This window comes from Labrus bergylta, chromosome 3 (assembly GCF_963930695.1).
Source record: "Labrus bergylta chromosome 3, fLabBer1.1, whole genome shotgun sequence".
Lineage (NCBI taxonomy): Eukaryota > Metazoa > Chordata > Actinopteri > Labriformes > Labridae > Labrus > Labrus bergylta.
Genome location: NC_089197.1, coordinates 8,815,235 through 8,833,844, shown reverse-complemented (window position 1 = coordinate 8,833,844; position 18,610 = coordinate 8,815,235). Strand labels below are relative to the sequence as shown.

At 42.7% G+C, this 18,610-nt stretch overlaps 1 protein-coding gene across 9 annotated transcripts in view; it reads left to right on the top strand.

Annotated features, from left to right (window-relative positions):
- Window positions 1-18,352, top strand: part of kifc3 (kinesin family member C3) — a 51,375-nt gene extending 33,023 nt beyond the window's left edge. For 6 of the 9 annotated variants that reach the window (XM_065952617.1, XM_065952610.1, XM_065952616.1 and 3 more), the window contains 21 exons: window positions 213-248; window positions 528-678; window positions 1,038-1,126; window positions 1,947-2,012; window positions 2,595-2,744; window positions 3,240-3,521; window positions 3,628-3,801; window positions 4,170-4,256; window positions 6,250-6,397; window positions 6,486-6,616; window positions 7,591-7,702; window positions 7,952-8,133; window positions 8,861-8,965; window positions 9,074-9,204; window positions 10,673-10,796; window positions 11,204-11,333; window positions 12,381-12,610; window positions 12,734-12,886; window positions 13,280-13,409; window positions 14,702-14,748; window positions 17,158-18,352. In XM_065952617.1, coding sequence (XP_065808689.1) covers window positions 213-248; window positions 528-678; window positions 1,038-1,126; window positions 1,947-2,012; window positions 2,595-2,744; window positions 3,240-3,521; window positions 3,628-3,801; window positions 4,170-4,256; window positions 6,250-6,397; window positions 6,486-6,616; window positions 7,591-7,702; window positions 7,952-8,133; window positions 8,861-8,965; window positions 9,074-9,204; window positions 10,673-10,796; window positions 11,204-11,333; window positions 12,381-12,610; window positions 12,734-12,886; window positions 13,280-13,409; window positions 14,702-14,748; window positions 17,158-17,166 — 2,667 coding nt within the window. In that variant the 3' untranslated portion in view covers window positions 17,167-18,352. The remainder of the gene's footprint in view (window positions 1-212; window positions 249-527; window positions 679-1,037; window positions 1,127-1,946; window positions 2,013-2,594; window positions 2,745-3,239; window positions 3,522-3,627; window positions 3,802-4,169; window positions 4,257-6,249; window positions 6,398-6,485; window positions 6,617-7,590; window positions 7,703-7,951; window positions 8,134-8,860; window positions 8,966-9,073; window positions 9,205-10,672; window positions 10,797-11,203; window positions 11,334-12,380; window positions 12,611-12,733; window positions 12,887-13,279; window positions 13,410-14,701; window positions 14,749-17,157) is intronic. The other 3 variants (XM_065952612.1, XM_065952611.1, XM_065952614.1) reach the window with 3 other exon arrangements.
- The last annotated feature ends 258 nt before the right edge of the window (window positions 18,353-18,610 follow it).

Here is an 18,610-nt window from a genome sequence, read left to right as displayed (position 1 = left end):
ATACACTGACTTGTGTACTTGCCTGGACTTACTAGTTCTGATCTGTATGTGGGCCTTTAGATGATGATATCTGCATTGGAAAAAACATTGAATATTTTGCATGTGACACTTTGTGCTGATGTTTTATTGTCTGTCTTGTCTCAGCCTCTCTGTTCTCACGTCTCCTCTCATGCTGTGCTGTCCTTCATTTTCCACGCTGTTCATGTCTGCAGAATGTCACCTGGTCCTACTTGTGGACACCTGCTAACGTAAAGAACCTTCATTGACCTTCTCATGTCTCATAGTTTCTGTTTTGACTAAGAACTACTTTTCTTTTCCCTCCTCTTCCTCTTCATATTACCTTTAGCTTCCTCGTTGTTCTATCCCTTCCTGCATGGTTTCACTGCCTGACAGATGTGTTAGAGCTGTAGATGTGTAAAAGACAAATCTCAGTTTCTGCAGCTTTCTCTCCTTTGAATCAGCTCAAGATGACTACAAAGTTATGCTAACTCTATCAATATGTGACCTGTGTGTGTGTTTGGGTTCAGACTCTACAGGACAAAGTGAGCGAGTTTCAGGCTCGTCTTCGCTCTGAAGAAGTCACCCGTCATCTGCTGCTCCAGCAGCTGCAGCAGCAGAGCGTCTACGAGAAGACGGGCGTCAGTGTCGGAGGAGTTCAGACGTCTGCAGTGCCCAACGGTGAGAAACCCAGCTGTTTCCATCCAGCTGTTTCCATCCAGCTGTTTCCATCCAGCTGTGGAGCCAGTCTTTAACAGGCTGCATGTTCTGAAATGGTCCAGTAGTGTCCATTAGAGTCAAAGCTCCAGGAAATAAAGTTCTATATATCAAGTGAAACCAACAACACTCATTCTGCATAACGCTGCGCTCCTACAAATACTGTAGGTTTTTTTTAATCCTCTTCTTCACCACGTCTTCGGTGCGTCTCTGTGTGTCTCTCCTTCTAAGCCTTTTAGTGTCTTGTGATATATTCTTCATTAACATTTCTAAAAGGTCCTTGTTCTTATTCTTGTCATTAATCATGTGTGTGTTGTTCACAGGTGTGCGGGTGTTGCAGCCAGGTGAGCAGCCATCAGGTCGTCTCAGCTGTCCAGAAGAAGAGCAGCTCGTTACTCGGCTGCGCACACAGGTACGTGTGTGTGTGTGTGTGTGTGTCGGTGGGACACAACACACTGAACAGCTGCTGATAGGGAACAAATCACACGTGTGCAGTTCATCTTCAGGAAGTTTTTCCAGATATTGCAATGCTAATGTTTAGCACGTTAATGCGCTACATGAAGGCAGAGGAGTGGGATGTCCTTAGGTGTCATAAACTCCTCCTTAAGCTTTGTGTCACAGCTGCAGCGCCACCTGCTGACAAACACCAAACTCCTGCTGTAACATGCATGCACGAGTTCCTCCAAACCTCACTCAGTGTCTTTGCACCACATCTCTCTGTTTGTTAAACGTCTGACGTGTAAGATGAAGGTCGTCTTGTAGAGTCAAAGGACGCAGTCATCTGTGTTCACACACTCAGCTTTGACAAACTTTCCCTGACGTGCATAATCACACGTTAGCCGTCATCTGTCAGTCTGATCTGCATGTGTCAGCATCACCTGTGAAACCACTTTGACAGATTTATTATACGATTCAAACTGATCCTTCAGGCTGAGCAGCTGCCGTCATTCAGGTCTGAAGTCATGTTTTTTCTGCAGAGTTGAAGGAGAAGATCTGTGTTGAATTGCTTCTTCCTACCACATTAAATCCTACATGTACATTAGATTTTTTTTTTAAAACAGCAAATCCCACCCAGTAGGATCAGTAAATTAATTTTTTTCTTAACCTATTGTAGATATTTGGATTTTTTTTCACCTGGTTAAACAAATAGTATTCAAAAAATAAGTGTTTATAAATAAAAACGTGTTTAGTGAGTCATTCTTTTTTTCATGTGTCGTTGTGGTTTTTTTCAGGTGGTGGAGCTGGAGAAGAAGCTGTTGGATCAGACTCAGGAGGTGGAGAGACTCCGCTCTGAACTGGTGAGAATCTGTTGGATCACATTCCTGAGGGAACCCTGGGAAAAACCACACACACACTCAGACACTTAAGAACACGTACCTGTGTTTAGGTGAGAGAGTGAGGTCACACAGAGGAGCAGAGATAAAGTATCACTAAGACAAATAGTCGACATAATACCAGACAGGTTATCGCTCTGTTGTGTAACCTCGGTGTAAAATGTATTTACTCGGGCTGTCAGCGTTAACACATTAATTTCTCATAAAGTCTCATAAATCACCTGCTATTTTGTCCCTTTAGGCGCGCCGTAGGTAAGCCACTGCAGCTTCTCCCTGTAGTCATGGTGATGGAAAAGAACACAAGTGCACCTTTGAATGACTCCTTGATGGGTCAAAACTAATATCCACCTTATGACATCAAACATTTGACTTCATTCACGTTCTCTTTAGCTACTTTAACTCCCTAAAAAGTTCCTTTTTCCGTTTTAAGACAAGGCAATTCATCACAATTGTTTTTACCTATCCTTTGAAAGCCCTGTTATTTACCTTTACGTTTTTATTTTACAGTATTCAATTTAAAATGGCATGCCTCATTGTGTCCTGTAGGGGGCGACAGACCTGGAGAAGCAGCTGGAGCTGCTGGTGGTGGAGAACCAGCGTCTGAAGCAGGAGCTGAAGTCATGCAAGAGCTCCGAGCTGCTGAACCTCGACGCTGCTGCAGAGACCTGCAGCTGCAGCCACTGCCCTCACAGTCAGGTATATATACATACACACAGGTACATGAACACACCACCAGGTACATGAACACACCACCAGGTACATGAACACACCTCCAGGTACATGAACACACCACCAGGTACATGAACACACCTCCAGGTACATGAACACACCTCCAGGTACATGAACACACCACCAGGTACATGAACACACCACCAGGTACATGAACACACCACCAGGTACATGAAAAACACAGTCAGGTACATGAAAAACACAGTCAGGTACATGAACACACCACCAGGTACATGAACACACCACCAGGTACATGAACACACCACCAGGTGCATGAACACACCACCAGGTACATGAACACACAGCCATGTATATGAACACAGCAACCTAAAGGTTCCCACATGAGCTTATTTGGAAGTAATTCTAACACATCATAAATCTGACATTTTGCTAATCAGTGAATCTTTTAAAGCCAAAGTTCAAAATACTCAATTAGAATGAAACCTAACTTGTGTGGTGCAGGATGCAGAGTCTCTGCGGAGGGAGGTGTCTCGGTGGGAGGGCCAGGCCCGGCACAGGGAGCGGCGGCTGGCTGAGCTCGAGCGAGAGCTGCTGGAGAAAACCTCCAGAGTGGAGAGTCTCCGCCGGCAGCTGGACGAGTCGACCCGGCAGCTGGAGGACAGCAGGAGGCAGCTGGAGGAGTCGAGGAGGAGGCAGGGCGAGGCCGAGCATAAACTCACCCTCCGGCTGCAGGAGTGCGAGGACCAGCTGGCCAGGCAGGCAGCGTCGCCCCCTAGAGTCAAGGTGAGGAGGAGATGGTCACAGAAACGATTTAATAACCGGGTTGATCTACAATCTGACTGTGAAGTCGAATATGACGTCTAATTAGTGTGTATTTTGTTTTTTTCAGTATGTCACTCAGACGGTGGAGGTGGAGTCGGCCGACTCTCAGAAAGCTCTGGCTGAGCTGCAGGTGAAGAACGCCGGCCTGCAGGAGCAGCTGTCTGTGCAGAGGCAGCTGCTGAGAGAGCTGGAGACACAGCTGCACGAGTCCCAGAGGAGCTGCGCTCAGCTCAGGACGCAGGTAACGCCAACACCGACGATTGTCTGCTCCAGCAGGTAGTTTGCTGCTGTGTCTGCCTCCTGCGCATCCGTCTGTTGACCTTTCTGCTCTCTGTGTGGAGATTGTCTGTGTCTGCTGCTCTGACTGCTAATGCGTCTGTGTGCTAAGATCCATTTTCATTGAAACGTATTATATTCATGTTAACTGTCCCTTTTGATCCTGTAGTAGTTCTGTTGTTTTATTCAAACCTCAGTTGTGTTGAAGCAGCCGATGAGGTTTAAAGTGAGGATGTTAGATGGTGTCAGTGACACTTAAGTTAGTTTTAAACCCCCCCACCCCCTTCCACCTCCTCCGTTAACCTTCTTCTCTCTGCACGCATGCTGCTGCAGCTGCTCACCGATCAAAGCCGTCTGTGCGGCCTCCTCTCCAAGGCCTTCGGCAGGCGAAACAGCGAGTTGGTTCGCAGGTTGTCCAAGGTTGGCGCAGCACTCCCCCCCCCTCCCTCTTCTTTACATCACTGAAATTCAAAGATTTCACAGTCAGAGTGAACCTCTCTGCTGACCGAGAGTTCAGGCTCCAAAGCTGCCGAATAAAACCGCAAATACCTCCTAAAACTCCTTAAGAGCTAAATCTATTTATGTAAGAAGACCTTGATTGAATACGAGGGAGTGAGTATAACTTGAGGCCACGGTCAGGGGGTTGAGTCAGGAAAAAACTAAAAAGTTGATCCTGGAAAACATTTTTGATAGGCTGTTTTGTAGCCCTGAGAAGCGTCTGCAGGTAAAGCCTGAGAGGAACAACACAGGACAGAAAAATCTCAAAATGCTCCAGAGAAAGAGAGAAAGGTCGGCACAGTGTTCAGCTCCCAATGAGCTACTTTATTTCAAACAGGGCTACCATTCTTCAGGTCAGTGTGGCTCATTGGGAGCTGAACAGTGTGCCGACCTTTCTCTCTTTTTTTTTTTCTGCAGAGGAAACTTTAGTTTTGTCCTGCCCCTGTATGCATTTTGATTGGATGTGCACACACTAGTTGTCTCTTTTTCAAGTGATCCAGAGAGACTACAAAGAAATTTGAAATAAAACAATTAAAGAACAGTTTTTAAAAAATCCCAAATGTTGTGAGGCACCTTTACAGGATTAACTTCATGATGTCGGCACCAGGTGATGTGGTTTTACTGGGACCTTTGGACCCTGTGAGACTCTGTCAGATCTCCCAGTCCGTGATGTGAACCCAGTAAAAAAAATCAACCTCCCAGTGCACCCAGCTGTGTCCCTTAACACCATTAAGGAAACCTTGTGCTCCTGTGTGACCTGCTTACCTGTGTGTGGTGGTACCAGCTGGATTATTGTAGCTACAGCTGATGATGAGTTAGTGATGTAGATCAGAGGTTCCCGGTTGGATCGGGTTGGGAGCTTCTGATGTAGATGTTTCCTCAGGTTCTAGGCTGGATGTGTAGTCCTCCTTCTAAATAATGAATGAGTGTTTTGTAGTTTTTAGTAGAGATTAATAAGAACATGGCACATCAGAACATCAGTGAAGTTTTAGGTTTAGTAAAAATACACAAGATACAAACTTCTCTTAATGTTCTGATGTTTTATCTCTCAGATTAAATTCATGTTTTATCAGGAGTTTCTCATTTACTGCTGCTTAGCTCGGGTAGTTTCTTTATGTGAATCAGTTCAACACTCCAAAATCACAAAAGAAGCATGGACAGGGGAGGATGTCAGTAGCCTAGTGGATAGTGCGCAAGGCCCATTTACGGAGGCTGTAGTCCTCTAAGCGGGCGGCCCAGGTTCAAATCCGACCTGTGGCTCCTTTCCTGCATTTCATTCCCCGCTCTCTCTCTCTCCCTGATTCCTGTCTCTAGGATAAAGGCATAAAAAGCTCAAATAAATCTTTAAAATAAATTGATAATAATAACAATGGACGAGCGATCTGATCTTGACCAGCAGCTCCTTTACTGCAGGGTAGACTTCCTGTTTTTGACTCTGGTGGCTTTGAAGATAGCAATGAAAAGGCTAAAGGTTAAAAAAAAAATTAAAAAGTATATTGCTGCTCACACTAAGAATAACAATCTGAGCCTGTGAGCGGCAAAAACAAGAACTTTATAAAAATGGGAAATTTCTGTTTTTCAAGCTCTGTTGGGGCGCTGATAGCCTAGTGGTTATTTCATGTGCCTCATGAACAGAGGCTGTAGTCCTCATCACAGGGGTGGCAGGTTGGAATACGACCTCTCTTTGCTGCCTGTCATCCCCCCACTCTCTCTCCTCCCAACATTTCCTATCTCTCTTCAGCTTTCCTATCCACTAAAGGCAAAAAGCATCCTGTTAGTGTGTTAACACAATGGATCTGATCAGTAAACTCTAGACTCTAACATCTGAAGTGTAGATCTGGATCTCTAGTCCAGGTCGCAGCCGGTCTCTGTTTGAGTTCTTCCTCTCTGATCGTGTCTTTCTGCTCCCCTTCAGATCCTGGTCTATGAGGGAGAGATGGAGCGAGCTCAGGGTCAGCTGGAGGCCGAGATGCAGAACCTGGAGGAGGAGAAGAACCGCGTGATCGAGGAGGCGTTCATCAGAGCCGAGAGCGAGATGAAGGCGGTCCACGAGAACCTGGCAGGTCAGACGCTTGTTTGCTTTCTGGTGACTTCTGTCAGAGTGTGTTTGACTCCGCTGAATGTTTGTGTTTGTTGTTTTTGTTGTTCCAGGAGTGCGGATGAACCTGCTGAGCCTGCAGCCGGCCCTCAGGACTCTCACCTCCGACTACAACTGTCTGAAGAGGCAGGTGCAGGACTTCCCCTTCATGCTGGACAAAGCGATCACAGAGGCCAAGCGAGAGGTGAGTGAGCGTGCTCAGAAGACTTGGATGAATAAATGAGTCCCTGAGCTGAAGTACATGTCTCAAGAAAAAACAGATCCAATGTGTGACTCCTTTTCCCAGAAGTCACCTGCTGCAGAGTCTCAGTCCAAACTCAAAAATACAAACAAACAGTTATCTTCTGACAAAAACAAACAACCTGTCTCTAAAAGAAATGCTTCTTGATAGCTTGCTGAGTTGATAGTTATTTTATTGTGTCTGAGGCATAGAGGTGAGTTTGAAGGACAAGTTTAAAAGCAGGCAGTGTGGAGGACAGACTGACGTGTGGATGCAGACTGTCCAGATCTCTGCTGCTGCTGAAACAACTCAGTCAACGCTGAGCTTTAAACCTCGACCTTGTGACGGTCAGAAGCAAATGATCGGTGAAAATGAACGTCTGTGATGACAGATTGGGATTTAAAATGTCAGAGAGATAAGAAGGAGCCGGCATGTCTAAAGATTGATATCACTTATATAATCCTAAACTGCACAGGGAGCCGCTGAAGCTAAAACAAGATGTGCTCATGTTTGACAGTTAAAAGACGAGCTGCAACGTTCTGAATGTTGATTTAAAGCATTCCTGAAGATATGACATGCCGGTAGATGTCGATTTAGTGTTCATGACTCTTAGATATTATTAACCTGTCTGAGGATCTAATCCCATTAATGACATGCCCTGATACCAATGTTGTGTATGCACCATCTAAAAAATGCTGCATAAAAACAAACATGACTTCTTTTATATGAAACAGTTTTCTTATTTGACCTAGAGGACGTGTACATTTAAAAAAAACTGAATTAATTGTCTGCATCACTGTGAGTTTAAATTTCACTGTGGAAAACAATGTGAATATGCTTTATTTAGTTTGAACTTAATTTTAGGTCTTTATTAAGATGAATCCTTTATCATAGATCATATTTCTGTGTGTGTGTGTGTGTGTGTGTGTGTGTGTCAGATCTGTCAGGTGATCAGTGAGGTGAGCAGCACTAACCAGGAGCTTCTGCGGAAATACAAGCGAGAGATGAACCTGAGGAAGAAGTGTCACAACGAGCTGGTGCGACTCAAAGGTCTGAAACACATTCATGTCTTTTTATCTGATGTTTCCAAAACCAGTTCTCGTTTGTTCACACACTCTCTGTGGTGTTCTTAGAGCCAGGTTTGGATCATTCATTCCTTCGATCCACACACTTCAGTGTTAGTTTATTTTCCACTGTGAAGCGCTGCATGCTGTTTGCTTCTCCACGCCAGATAAACGGAGGTTGTGAAAGTCAAACGTAACGCTTGAAAACCATTAAAACCAGTTCTGTGTCCCTCAGGTAACATCCGTGTTTTCTGCCGTGTCCGGCCGGTCAGTCAGGAGGAGCAGGACTCCGCCGACTCCAAAACAATGCTGAGCTTTGACTCTGAAGACGACGCCATCCTCTACCTCTCCAACAAGGGCAAAACCATGACATTCGAGCTGGACAAAGTGTTCTCTCCTCAGGCCACTCAGGAAGAGGTGGGAACAGAAAACATGTGAAAGATAAAAACTGTGCAGACTGTGCAGCAATGTTTCAAATCCAGTTCTCCTCTTGTAGTTTTTCTTTATACCTGCATTACTTAATCACGCCCAGCTTGCTGTGTTTTTATTTAACTTAGAAAAGCTATGCATTGGTTTTACAGCTCACTGAATGTGTTCTTAATCGATGATGGCTTGTTCTGGCAGCCTGGAAAAGAAGGACAGAAGCAACATAATGTAACACAAACTTGCAGGAGATGATGTAAATTTGTCATGTAATCTGTGGTGAGAGAGTTTTATTAAAAGTGATGAGTATAAGGCTGTCAGGATGTTGAATAATCGCATTGAACGAGAATGGAAAAGAAAATAGAAATTAAATGAAACTCAAAGTAGCGTTGTGTACGTATCATACCTTGATCATCCTCTCCTGATTTTACTTGAATCCTAATTTATTTTTAAGATAGTTTCTTCTTTCTTTCCCTTCTGCCCTACACTGAGTTGTTACATTTCCTCCAAGCTGGTGATTTTATTTAATTTGTTTTAGTTTTAGTTTGTTTTTTTTTGCTTCCCTTACGAGGCAGGAATTATTTGTATGCGCGCTCCGTATGAAAATATAATGTAATCACACGTAGCTTTGTTTGTTTTTGTTCCTGTCACCAGCTCATACTTGGAGTTTTAAATATCTTAAAGGGACTAAATATTCTGTGTCCTCTGATTGGTCCTTCAGGTGTTTCAGGAGGTCCAGTCTCTAGTCACTTCCTGTATCGACGGCTTCAACGTCTGCATCTTCGCCTACGGACAGACCGGTTCGGGGAAAACGTACACCATGGAGGTGACAATAAAACAACTTTAACGTGTTTCCGCAACGCTGCTCAGGTTTAGTGTCCATAGTCTCCCATCCCTCATTTAGTATAACGATTATTCATATTTGTGTTTCCAGGGCGTGTTGGACGACCCCGGCATCAACCAGCGAGCGCTCCGCCTCCTCTTCTCTGAGGTGACGGAGAAAGCTCCAGACTGGGACTACAAGATCACCGTCAGCATGGTGGAGATCTACAACGAGACGCTGCGGTGAGACCGACACACACACACGATGATCCTGGTTGTCATGGTGATCAGAGGAGGAGTCCTCATGACTGCAGGGATGTTAGTCAGTTTAAACTCAGGGTTTGGATGAAAAGGTTAAAAATCTGAACTTTAGATAAAAGTGATTTAAATGAAGACAAGACAAAATCCATCTGTGGTTCGACCTTTTCACACCGGAGAGCTTCCATGAAAAGATTCATGAACTACTGTAGATCAACAAAATGAATTATTTATCATGTTCACTATAATCACAAAAAGTGATGGAGGGTGATTTTAACAACTTTGAAGTAAATGGGATCAGAATAAAAGACCACATTCCTTTATGATGGGCTGTGCATTGATTTTAATGTTAGCATAGCATGCTAATGTTTACACAAAACAACCTAAAATGGCGCGCTAAAAAGTTAGAGCTACATGTTAAATTCTGGCATGTAAAAAGGTTAAAAAGTGGGATGTCTTTGGTTCTGCAGCATCAATTTATCGTTTTTCTAAGTGGTTGCAGGAGTGTGATAATAAACCTGTGAGGAGATCATAAGCACTAATGATGGTTTGAAAATGTTTGCATGATATTGTAAGTAAAGGTGAGCCTCATAAATGTAACCTTGGCAGATGCAGTAAATGCAGAGTCCTGAAAGACCTTCATACAGAGGGTATGACATCATCAGGTCAAAATCCCCCGTTAGCCCCCTCCAGTGGTAAAGATAGAAGACGAGTTAAATTCTCTATTTTCATGAATGCCTTCCTCGTGTGTAGTGAAGATCACGTCCCGATGAGGACACTTAAGAAACATTGTGCCAGGTTTCCTGCAGTTTCTGAGAAGTTATATAAAGAGGATCATATTAAATGCCATCTGTTTATCTCCGCCGGTCCAGCTGTTGTGTAACAGAACATCTGTGCGCTGGAGGGACAGTTTTTGGCGAAAAGGTTCAGAATTCAGAGAACGTGTATCGGATTAAACACTCAGATTATCAGACAGATCAGGACAGTTTAAAGCAGTTTATTTTTGTACAGAAAGTATTTTTTTAAATCAGCAAATGTGGAAAATTAATCTCACTGCTTCAGCTCCTGCTGAGTATCATCATTTATTGAGATGTCTACCATCACTGGGAACAGGTTACGCTAAAGTTAGCTTCACAGGATGTTTTAAAGTGCTGTTTCTGTCTTGAACCCGTGTAAAATGTCCATGTTATACACTCTATGATATGTGCTAACACGCTAACGAACCAGGGCTAAAGCTGACAGAATCAAGGTTAAAGCGACCTGCATGTGGCTAAAATAAACAGAGCCAGGTTAAAACACTGACATACCTGCTGTCACACATTCCTATGCTGTAATATCACTGCTTGAGGGGAGGGGTTTAGTTAACTGTAGCTCTCTCTAGTTTGTGTTGTGAGGTGTTCTGTGAGCCCTGAGTCATAGTCTGCAGGTTGTAAACACATCTGTTGTTAATCAGGAACCTGCTGGGAGAGAATCCCACCGACAAGCTGGACATTAAGATGAACCCTGACGGCAGCGGACAGCTCTACGTCCCCGGACTGACCGAGTTCGTTGTGCAGAGCCCGGAGGACATCAATAAGGTGAGGATTTCCTGCTGCATTCATTCATTTACAGATAATAACTTCTTCCTGGCCTATAAACCCTGAAATATCAGAAAAGAAGCTCCTAGATGTTTGTCAATCTCCTGTTTTTCTTCAGATTTTGAGGGAATCAGCTGAAACAATAAGTGGATGAATTAATGGCTTGTGCTTCTTACATGTGACTATTTGCTGGCTTTGTTTTCCTTAAATGAGAAAACTGGAAATCTTTGAACCTTTGGTTAAAAAAGAAAATAATGATAATAAATAAAAATGATGGATTAATTACATTTCAGATGTCATGATGATGTAAATAATAGTTTGTTACAGCTCAACAGAAAGTATTTAAATAGTCCTCTACATTGACCTCTGATTTTGATCGTGTGTGTTTGTGTGTAACCTGCCCTCAGGTGTTTGAGTTGGGTCATATGAACAGAGCAACAGCGTGCACCAACCTAAACGAGCACAGCTCTCGCTCTCACGCTCTGCTCATCATCACCGTGTCTGGATTCAATGCTTCGACTGGAAACCGCACACAAGGTACCAACAACAAATGTATTTCGATGAATTGTGGTTCAGATATTCATGATCAACATTTGAATGTGCACACTACTTTGGTTCTTGACAAATGACCTGCAAAACTAATGAAGTTTTATCACAGTGCCATCACAGGCTACTCTAACCATGGTAAAATTATATCGGCTACACTATAGCAATTTATCACTGTTATTGTTATGCGTATACATGATAGTAGCTTTAAATTATGAATATTGGCCTTTGACATACAATATTGTATCATCTGAATAGAGGAGTATTTATCATACAACATTGTGTTGTCTGCATAGAGGAGTATTTATCATACAACATTGTGTTGTCTGCATAGAGGAGTATTTATCATACAACATTGTGTTGTCTGCATAGAGGAGTATTTATCATACAACATTGTGTTGTCTGCATAGAGGAGTATTTATCATACAACATTGTGTTGTCTGCATAGAGGAGTATTTCACATCAAACATTGTATTGTCTGCACAGAGGAGTATTTCACATACAACATTGTATCGTCTGCATAGAGGAGTATTTCACGTAAAACATTGTGTCATCTGCATAGAGGAATATTTTAAATACAACATTGTATCGTCTGCATAAAGGAGTATTTTACAAACAAGATTGTATCAATTGTGTGGCGGAATCATCAAAAATAAGATTGTATTATCTTCATTGAAGAGATATTTGCATAAAAGGATACATTTTAAGTCTATGCATGAGTGATAAAATATTTATATAGAGAATATAAATTGTCAATAAGTGTTTTTTTGCAGCTTGCATAAGTGTAGATTATAATTCTGTGTAGAGTATCAGGACCCAGCGCAGACACTTTTGGTACTTCCTCATTGCCAGAAATCAACTTCCTTTATTAAACATCAATGATGTGATGTCAAAATGAAACCACTGCTAATCACTATCTTCAAAACTAAGATCTTGATATGAGTTCAATGCAAAAATTGTGTATTGTGTATTAGGTATTTTGACCTTGCCTGTATCAGAGGAGTCAGTACTGAGGTTTTTGGTCTCTTTTGGTTGCAGGTAAGTTGAACCTGGTGGACCTGGCAGGCTCAGAGAGGATCGCTAAATCAGGGGCGGAGGGCAGTCGCCTCAGAGAAGCCCAGTGCATCAACAAATCTCTGTCGGCTCTTGGTGATGTCATCAACGCGCTGCGGGGCAAACACTCCCATGTCCCGTTTAGAAACTCCCGCCTCACCTACCTGCTGCAAGACTCTCTGAACGGAGACAGCAAGACCCTCATGATGGTGCAGGTGAGACCAGATCAGACATTATTAATTACTCTGATTTTTTCAATGTTAGCTTAAACAAACAAACTTTAATGGACTTTTGATCAAACTTGAAATAATGTAAAATAATACTTGTGTTGTGTTCAGGTGTCTCCCCTTCCTAACAACATGAGCGAGTCGGTCTGCTCGCTCAAGTTTGCTCAGCGTGTTCGAAGCGTCGAGTTGAGTCTCTCCTCCTCGTTCTCTAGAAGACACGAGAACTCGTCCACCTCGTCCTCGCCAACACACGATAGCGTTGAGGTAGCACACACACACACACACACACACACACACACAGCACAGTCGCTGAAGCATGAGTCCGCTACATCATTAGTCTTTCATAAACTGTTTATTTTTTATTTTGATTAGAATATGAAATAGTGATATTACATTTATTGTTGTTCATTTTTTTTTTGACATTTTATATTACATTATAATGAAATGAACAAAAAAAAGTATACCATACACAAGTATCACGTCTAATTTAAACTATGTACAATAAAGCTTCATTTATTTATATTATTGTATTATATTCAAATAAAGTTTGAAATTGTACAGAAGCTCACATTCAACACTTACAACAGAAATGTAACGAGACTTTACCCTTTAGTGTCAATGATCTTTAAGACTTTTCAAAATGTGTCCTCTGCTCAGCTGGACTCCCCCCCGGTGACCCCCGTCCCCCTCCCTATCTCTCGCGCAAGCAGCGCGGGCTCCACCCTCTCCTCCGCCTCCAGAACTCCCAGTATATCCCGGAGGAGGTCCCAGTCCCAGCTCTCCACAGGTATATAGAGTATGATTTATTTTATCTGATGTGTTGTTTTATCATTATGCTAACACACCCTCAAAATGAACAAGAATATAGTTATGATGCTTTCAATTCACTAAACTAATTTATAACATAATCATGCACAACATATACAGATGTGATGCCTTCAGGGACCTCCAGTAAACTGCAGAGAGAAGCAGGTTGTAGTTTGATATTAGAGAGCAACATTTCTGATTTCCTTTTTTAATTAACTGTTACAAACAAACTCCATGTTTACCTCAGTGTGTGTGAGTGTGTGTTTGTGTTTGTGTGTGTAATACTGATCTTTTCCAGCAGCCTTAACTTCATCACTACAACAGAGACATCTCATTGACATCTTCCTCGAGTTAACGATCACTGTTTTGACTCAGAGTTTCTCTGCCTCCTCTCTTCTTCACTGGTTTTAGTCTTAAACTCCCGTTAACGCTCTGGGTTTGTAATGTGACACACCTGCAGGACTACAGAGGTAGTTATGGTGTGTGGACTGTAGCTTGACTAGTTTCATTTTAGGTGATTACACGTGGAACAGCAACTTTTATCCGTTTCTGTTATCTCACCCACATAAGACGAAGAACACCAGAATATGTGTGACTACATTGGCCAAACAATTGTTTACATTTACTATTATTTAACTGTTTTATGTCTTACAAATATTACTGAACAGATCCCCTCAGAGAACGACACATTGCTTAAAGATTAAGACGTATTTCTTAAAAGTAATAGATCTTATATATCTTTAGAGCAGTGGTTCTCAACATGTCTAGCCTCAGGACCCCCACCAACTCCTCCATGAAAAATCTCGACCCTAATTTTAATTTCTGACATTTTTCAAGCAGTCAGATTCATTTAATGAAAGATGGTACCGTTTGGACCTCAGGCATTCAGAAACACGTGACAGAACAGGAAAACCTGTTGAAAAAGCACTTCTGGAATTTTTGACACCATTTTTTTTCCAGATACAACATTACAGCGTGTTCTGCTGCTGCTGGCTCAAGGGATTTTCTCAAAGAGATTTCAAGCACTGTTGAGCCATTTTTGTATTTTGACAGCAAATGTTTGTAAAATTAGGATGCAAAAATACCCAAATTCCACTGGAGACAAACCCACGAAATAGGAAATATAGGAAACAAGTAGCTGACACTAAAGCAGACAAATTCAAGCTCCTGAAAATCACACGTGTGAACTATGAGAGTGAGGCAGGACTTTTTACAGACCTTCTTCTTCCTCTTCTGTCTCCTCACTCTGTGATCTCATTGGTTGGTTCACAGACAGACAGGTAGACAGAGCCAGCCCATTGGTTGGGGACGGTGGGCAGGTAGGTTGGGGGAGTATGCTGATTGGTGGATAGCTTGGCATGGAAGCGCTCAGCATGGCATGGTGCCCCCCCCTCCCCCCTCCCCACATCCATCTAACACACCCCTACCTCTAACCACAGAGCTCCACCTGGCTTCTGTCTGTGCGCCTGCTGGGCCGTGAGCAGGGCCCACGCAGCCCACAGGCCTCCTGTGTGCAGCGGATCCTGTTGTTTGTGTCGCCTGTTTGAATGCTGGAGTCTTAATCTCGTTGAATCTAAACTTCTGTGCAGATTTGAGTTCATGTCACAAGGAAACTAATTCATTGTCTTAAGATCACAGCCTTAAAGAAAACAGAGGGAGCTTTTTTTTAAAGTTTTAGAGTAACAGTTTAATCTGTGTGTCCTAAATCGAGAGAGACAGAGGACGTTGTTAATCAAAGAGAAACTCAGAGAATGGAAGCAGAGGGGATGCTAGCCGAGCTTAAATCTGTCTGAAGATGTTTCGAGCACTGTACCAGTTCAGATGCTGCGTTCAATGACCGCTGACAGCAGAGTGTTTATCAGCTGCATTTGAGCTTGAATGAAAAGGAGCATTTCCACATGATTTTGCAGAATTAAGGGTTTATAAAAATGTCTCAAGGCCTTTGTCTAAGCCTATATATATATATATATATATATATAATTTTTTTTTTATTTTTATTTTTTTAATTACACTAGTCAGCTCTGATGTTCTTGTTATGCTCCTGTTCCTAAACCTGTTGAATACACAACAAACATTACAATTGAAAAGAGTTGGAGTTTGACATTTTTTTGTCTTATTTTTGGCGTTAAGTGTAGCTAGGCTAGCAGTTTCCCTCTGCTTCCATTCTTTATGCTAAGCTATGCTAAACAAAGCCTGGAGCTCTGTATTGGACACACAGGTTTAAACTGTGCCGGTGCTTTAATGTAACTTCTTATTGAAACCACGAGTCTGTTCCTTGTGACTTCAGTGTGTGCGGGTGTTACGAGTGAGTTGGTGTCCTTTGGTGTCCCCAGCCTCCCCCCCCCCCCCCCCCCCCCTCCCCTCCCCTCTCCCGCCTCTCTTGTTGCTGCTGCTCTGTGGCCTGGGCGACCTGCTGATGAGCTGAGGATTGTGGGATATATGGCTCCATGTCCACACTGATAAATCTGAAAACATCTGCTGGTCTTTGTTTGAATAGTTTTAACAGGACAAACTCGTTTTAACTGCTCGTCTAATGTCCAACACAGAGTGAGTTAAACTGCAGGTAACCATGACAACAGCGCTGACGCTTCAGATATGTAAACATAGAGGTGGCTGGAGGGGGGCGCTGCAGATCAACTAGTGATTATTATTATCATCATCAGTTCACTTCTGTAAGAGAATAGGTCTTCAACATCAAAATATGTCAGATACATCTTATAACAACCAAATGTAAGAATAAAAACTAATTCAACCCAATGAGGTTAAACTTAAAATGTCTGTTTTAACTCGTCGAGGGGCAGCAAGAAAAAAGAATATCAACCTTACACTTAATTTTAAAGTGTTTTTATCTGTTTAAATAACATATGTTGTTTAATTTAGAGAGGAGGGTCATTCTACAGATCACAGAAAAAAACTTGACAAATTGAAAACAGAAGGAATCCTAACCTGAATACAAGCCGAGCTCTTAAAAAGGAGCCCTTGTTTTTGATGTTGAACTCCTTCAGTCAGTGTTAATTTGCTTTACATGATCAGATAACTCCTAATAGTCTGTGAAAGGAAACAAGTGAGCCCTGCCTTCTTCATTCCTCTACGATGTTTTCAAGTCTCCACGAAGAGGGAAAATACACTCTCCAGGTTTTATACCTGGTGTTAAATGTTAAATTTGATATGCCAAATATATTTAAATAAAGCATGGTCTGAGTATTTTACATCTAAGTAACTGTATTTCCTCTTCCTGTGAAGAGTTTCAAATGTCTGATGACTCGTCCTGCACTAAGGAGAGCTCACTCACCTTTCTACCAATCAAATTCATCCAAACGTTGTGTCCCACCTCCTGTCTTGTGATTGGTTGAATCCCATATCAGTCAGAAATACATCACAACACGGCAGATACTCTCAGAGTTCATGTATCATCAGGACCAATCAGGAGCTTTTACAGACTTTAGTTCATGCATGCTGCAGGGTTAAGGCTCCGTGATGCTGATACATTTCACAGGTGAGGCAGGAGAGTAGCTTTGTTACAGGTGTTCTTTAAGACATATTAAGAACTATGTTGAACTGAATATGTCATCAGGAAAGATAAAGTCAGAGGATCCCCAAAGTTTGATGCTGGTCGGTCCCCCGCTGATAGAGTTTTCACATTTATGAGCAGCAGTGTGGACATGGTGTGACGGCTCACATGGCGGCTGACTGATGGGATGTTTTTTGTTTTTTCTTTCTTTCTGCAGGACGACTGAAGCTGACAGCCTGAGAGAGACGGAGACGCCCACAGGGTGCCTGCCAACACCCTGAGGCGTCTTCCTGCTGGGACATCAACGACTGCAATCTGCCCTCACTGGATTCATCCCGCTCCTCGACCTCCGACAGGAGCAGGATGAAGAAGAAGAAGCAAAGACTCATGGGAACTTAACAGGCGAATATCAGACTCTTATCTCTGCGGAGTGGCCAAACATTCTGATTTCTGAAGCTTTCTTTCTGAGGCCGATGACGGACTTTTAAAAGACTCGACCGCTGAAGCCCAAACGTTCACAAGCTCCTCCCACCTGGACAGAAATCCTCCTCGCAGAGTCTCTCTAACAGTATACACTTTCCAATCACAGTATTTCTTTTTATTGTTTCTTTGTAAAGTTGCACTTTAACCTTCTAGATTATTTTCTAACCCACAGCTCCAGATGTGGTCGATTCTAATATATGCATAAAATGGTTCTATATTTATGTTTGACATGCTTTAACTTTGTAGCACGTTTTATTTAGAGTTTACTCCTTTTTTTTTTCTTTTTTTTTGTCGAGGATGCACACCACCTGAACATTTCTTCTGACGTTTAATTGGATGATTTCTCGCTGAAATCTCGGTAGCTTCAGATTAAATTAATTCTATCCCCCCATGTTGTGTCATTTTCCAACCGAGGCTGTCTGTGTCCTCGCGGTCCCCCTTGAACCAATCAGGGTACGCCACTTGATACCAAGCTGTCCAATGAGACGCGAGCAATACGAGGAAACCTCCCGTGTACATGATTGTTGTTTTCCTCTCCTCTTCCTGTGGATTGTTTGTTTTTTCCGATGCTGATAGAGCGTCGTCTTTTCTTCAGAGACGCTCGTATCTTCTCCTCGGTGTTTCTCCTGCTGTCGTCCAGTCACCTCTGTGAAGAAAAAATAAACTGCTTTAAAAATACACCACAGGTGACCTCTGACCTCTGACAGAAGCGAAGACCTGTAGCTGATGACCTGGTGCTGAGTGTGACCTGAAGCAGGTGGAGCTGATAGTTAGCTGTAGTCGTAGTAACAGGAATGCTTAAAAGGCGATGAGCTGCTGTGTGTTGTTGACCTGATGATCAAATCGTCTGCTTGCTTCGTGTCGCTGTAGATTTCTACAGTTAGTTTTTTTTGTATTCCCTTTTTAATAAACAATCTGAAAGATAAAAACGTGTTACTGTGTGTCCATGTTTCACTCAGGAGAATCTAACATATTGGGAATTCCATCAACGTAGTTTAAGAAAGCCAGGATAACCTGAAAAAAGTCAGGCTGAAACTAACACCATCTCCCAATTAAAGGTGCATTCAAGTACTGTCAGACACATCGGGAAAACAACTTTGAGTTGTAAAATGCACATGAACGCCTGCTCAAGTCGGGACAACAACCCTGAAATAAAAAGATGGAGGCTGGGCATGAGGTGGTGGAAT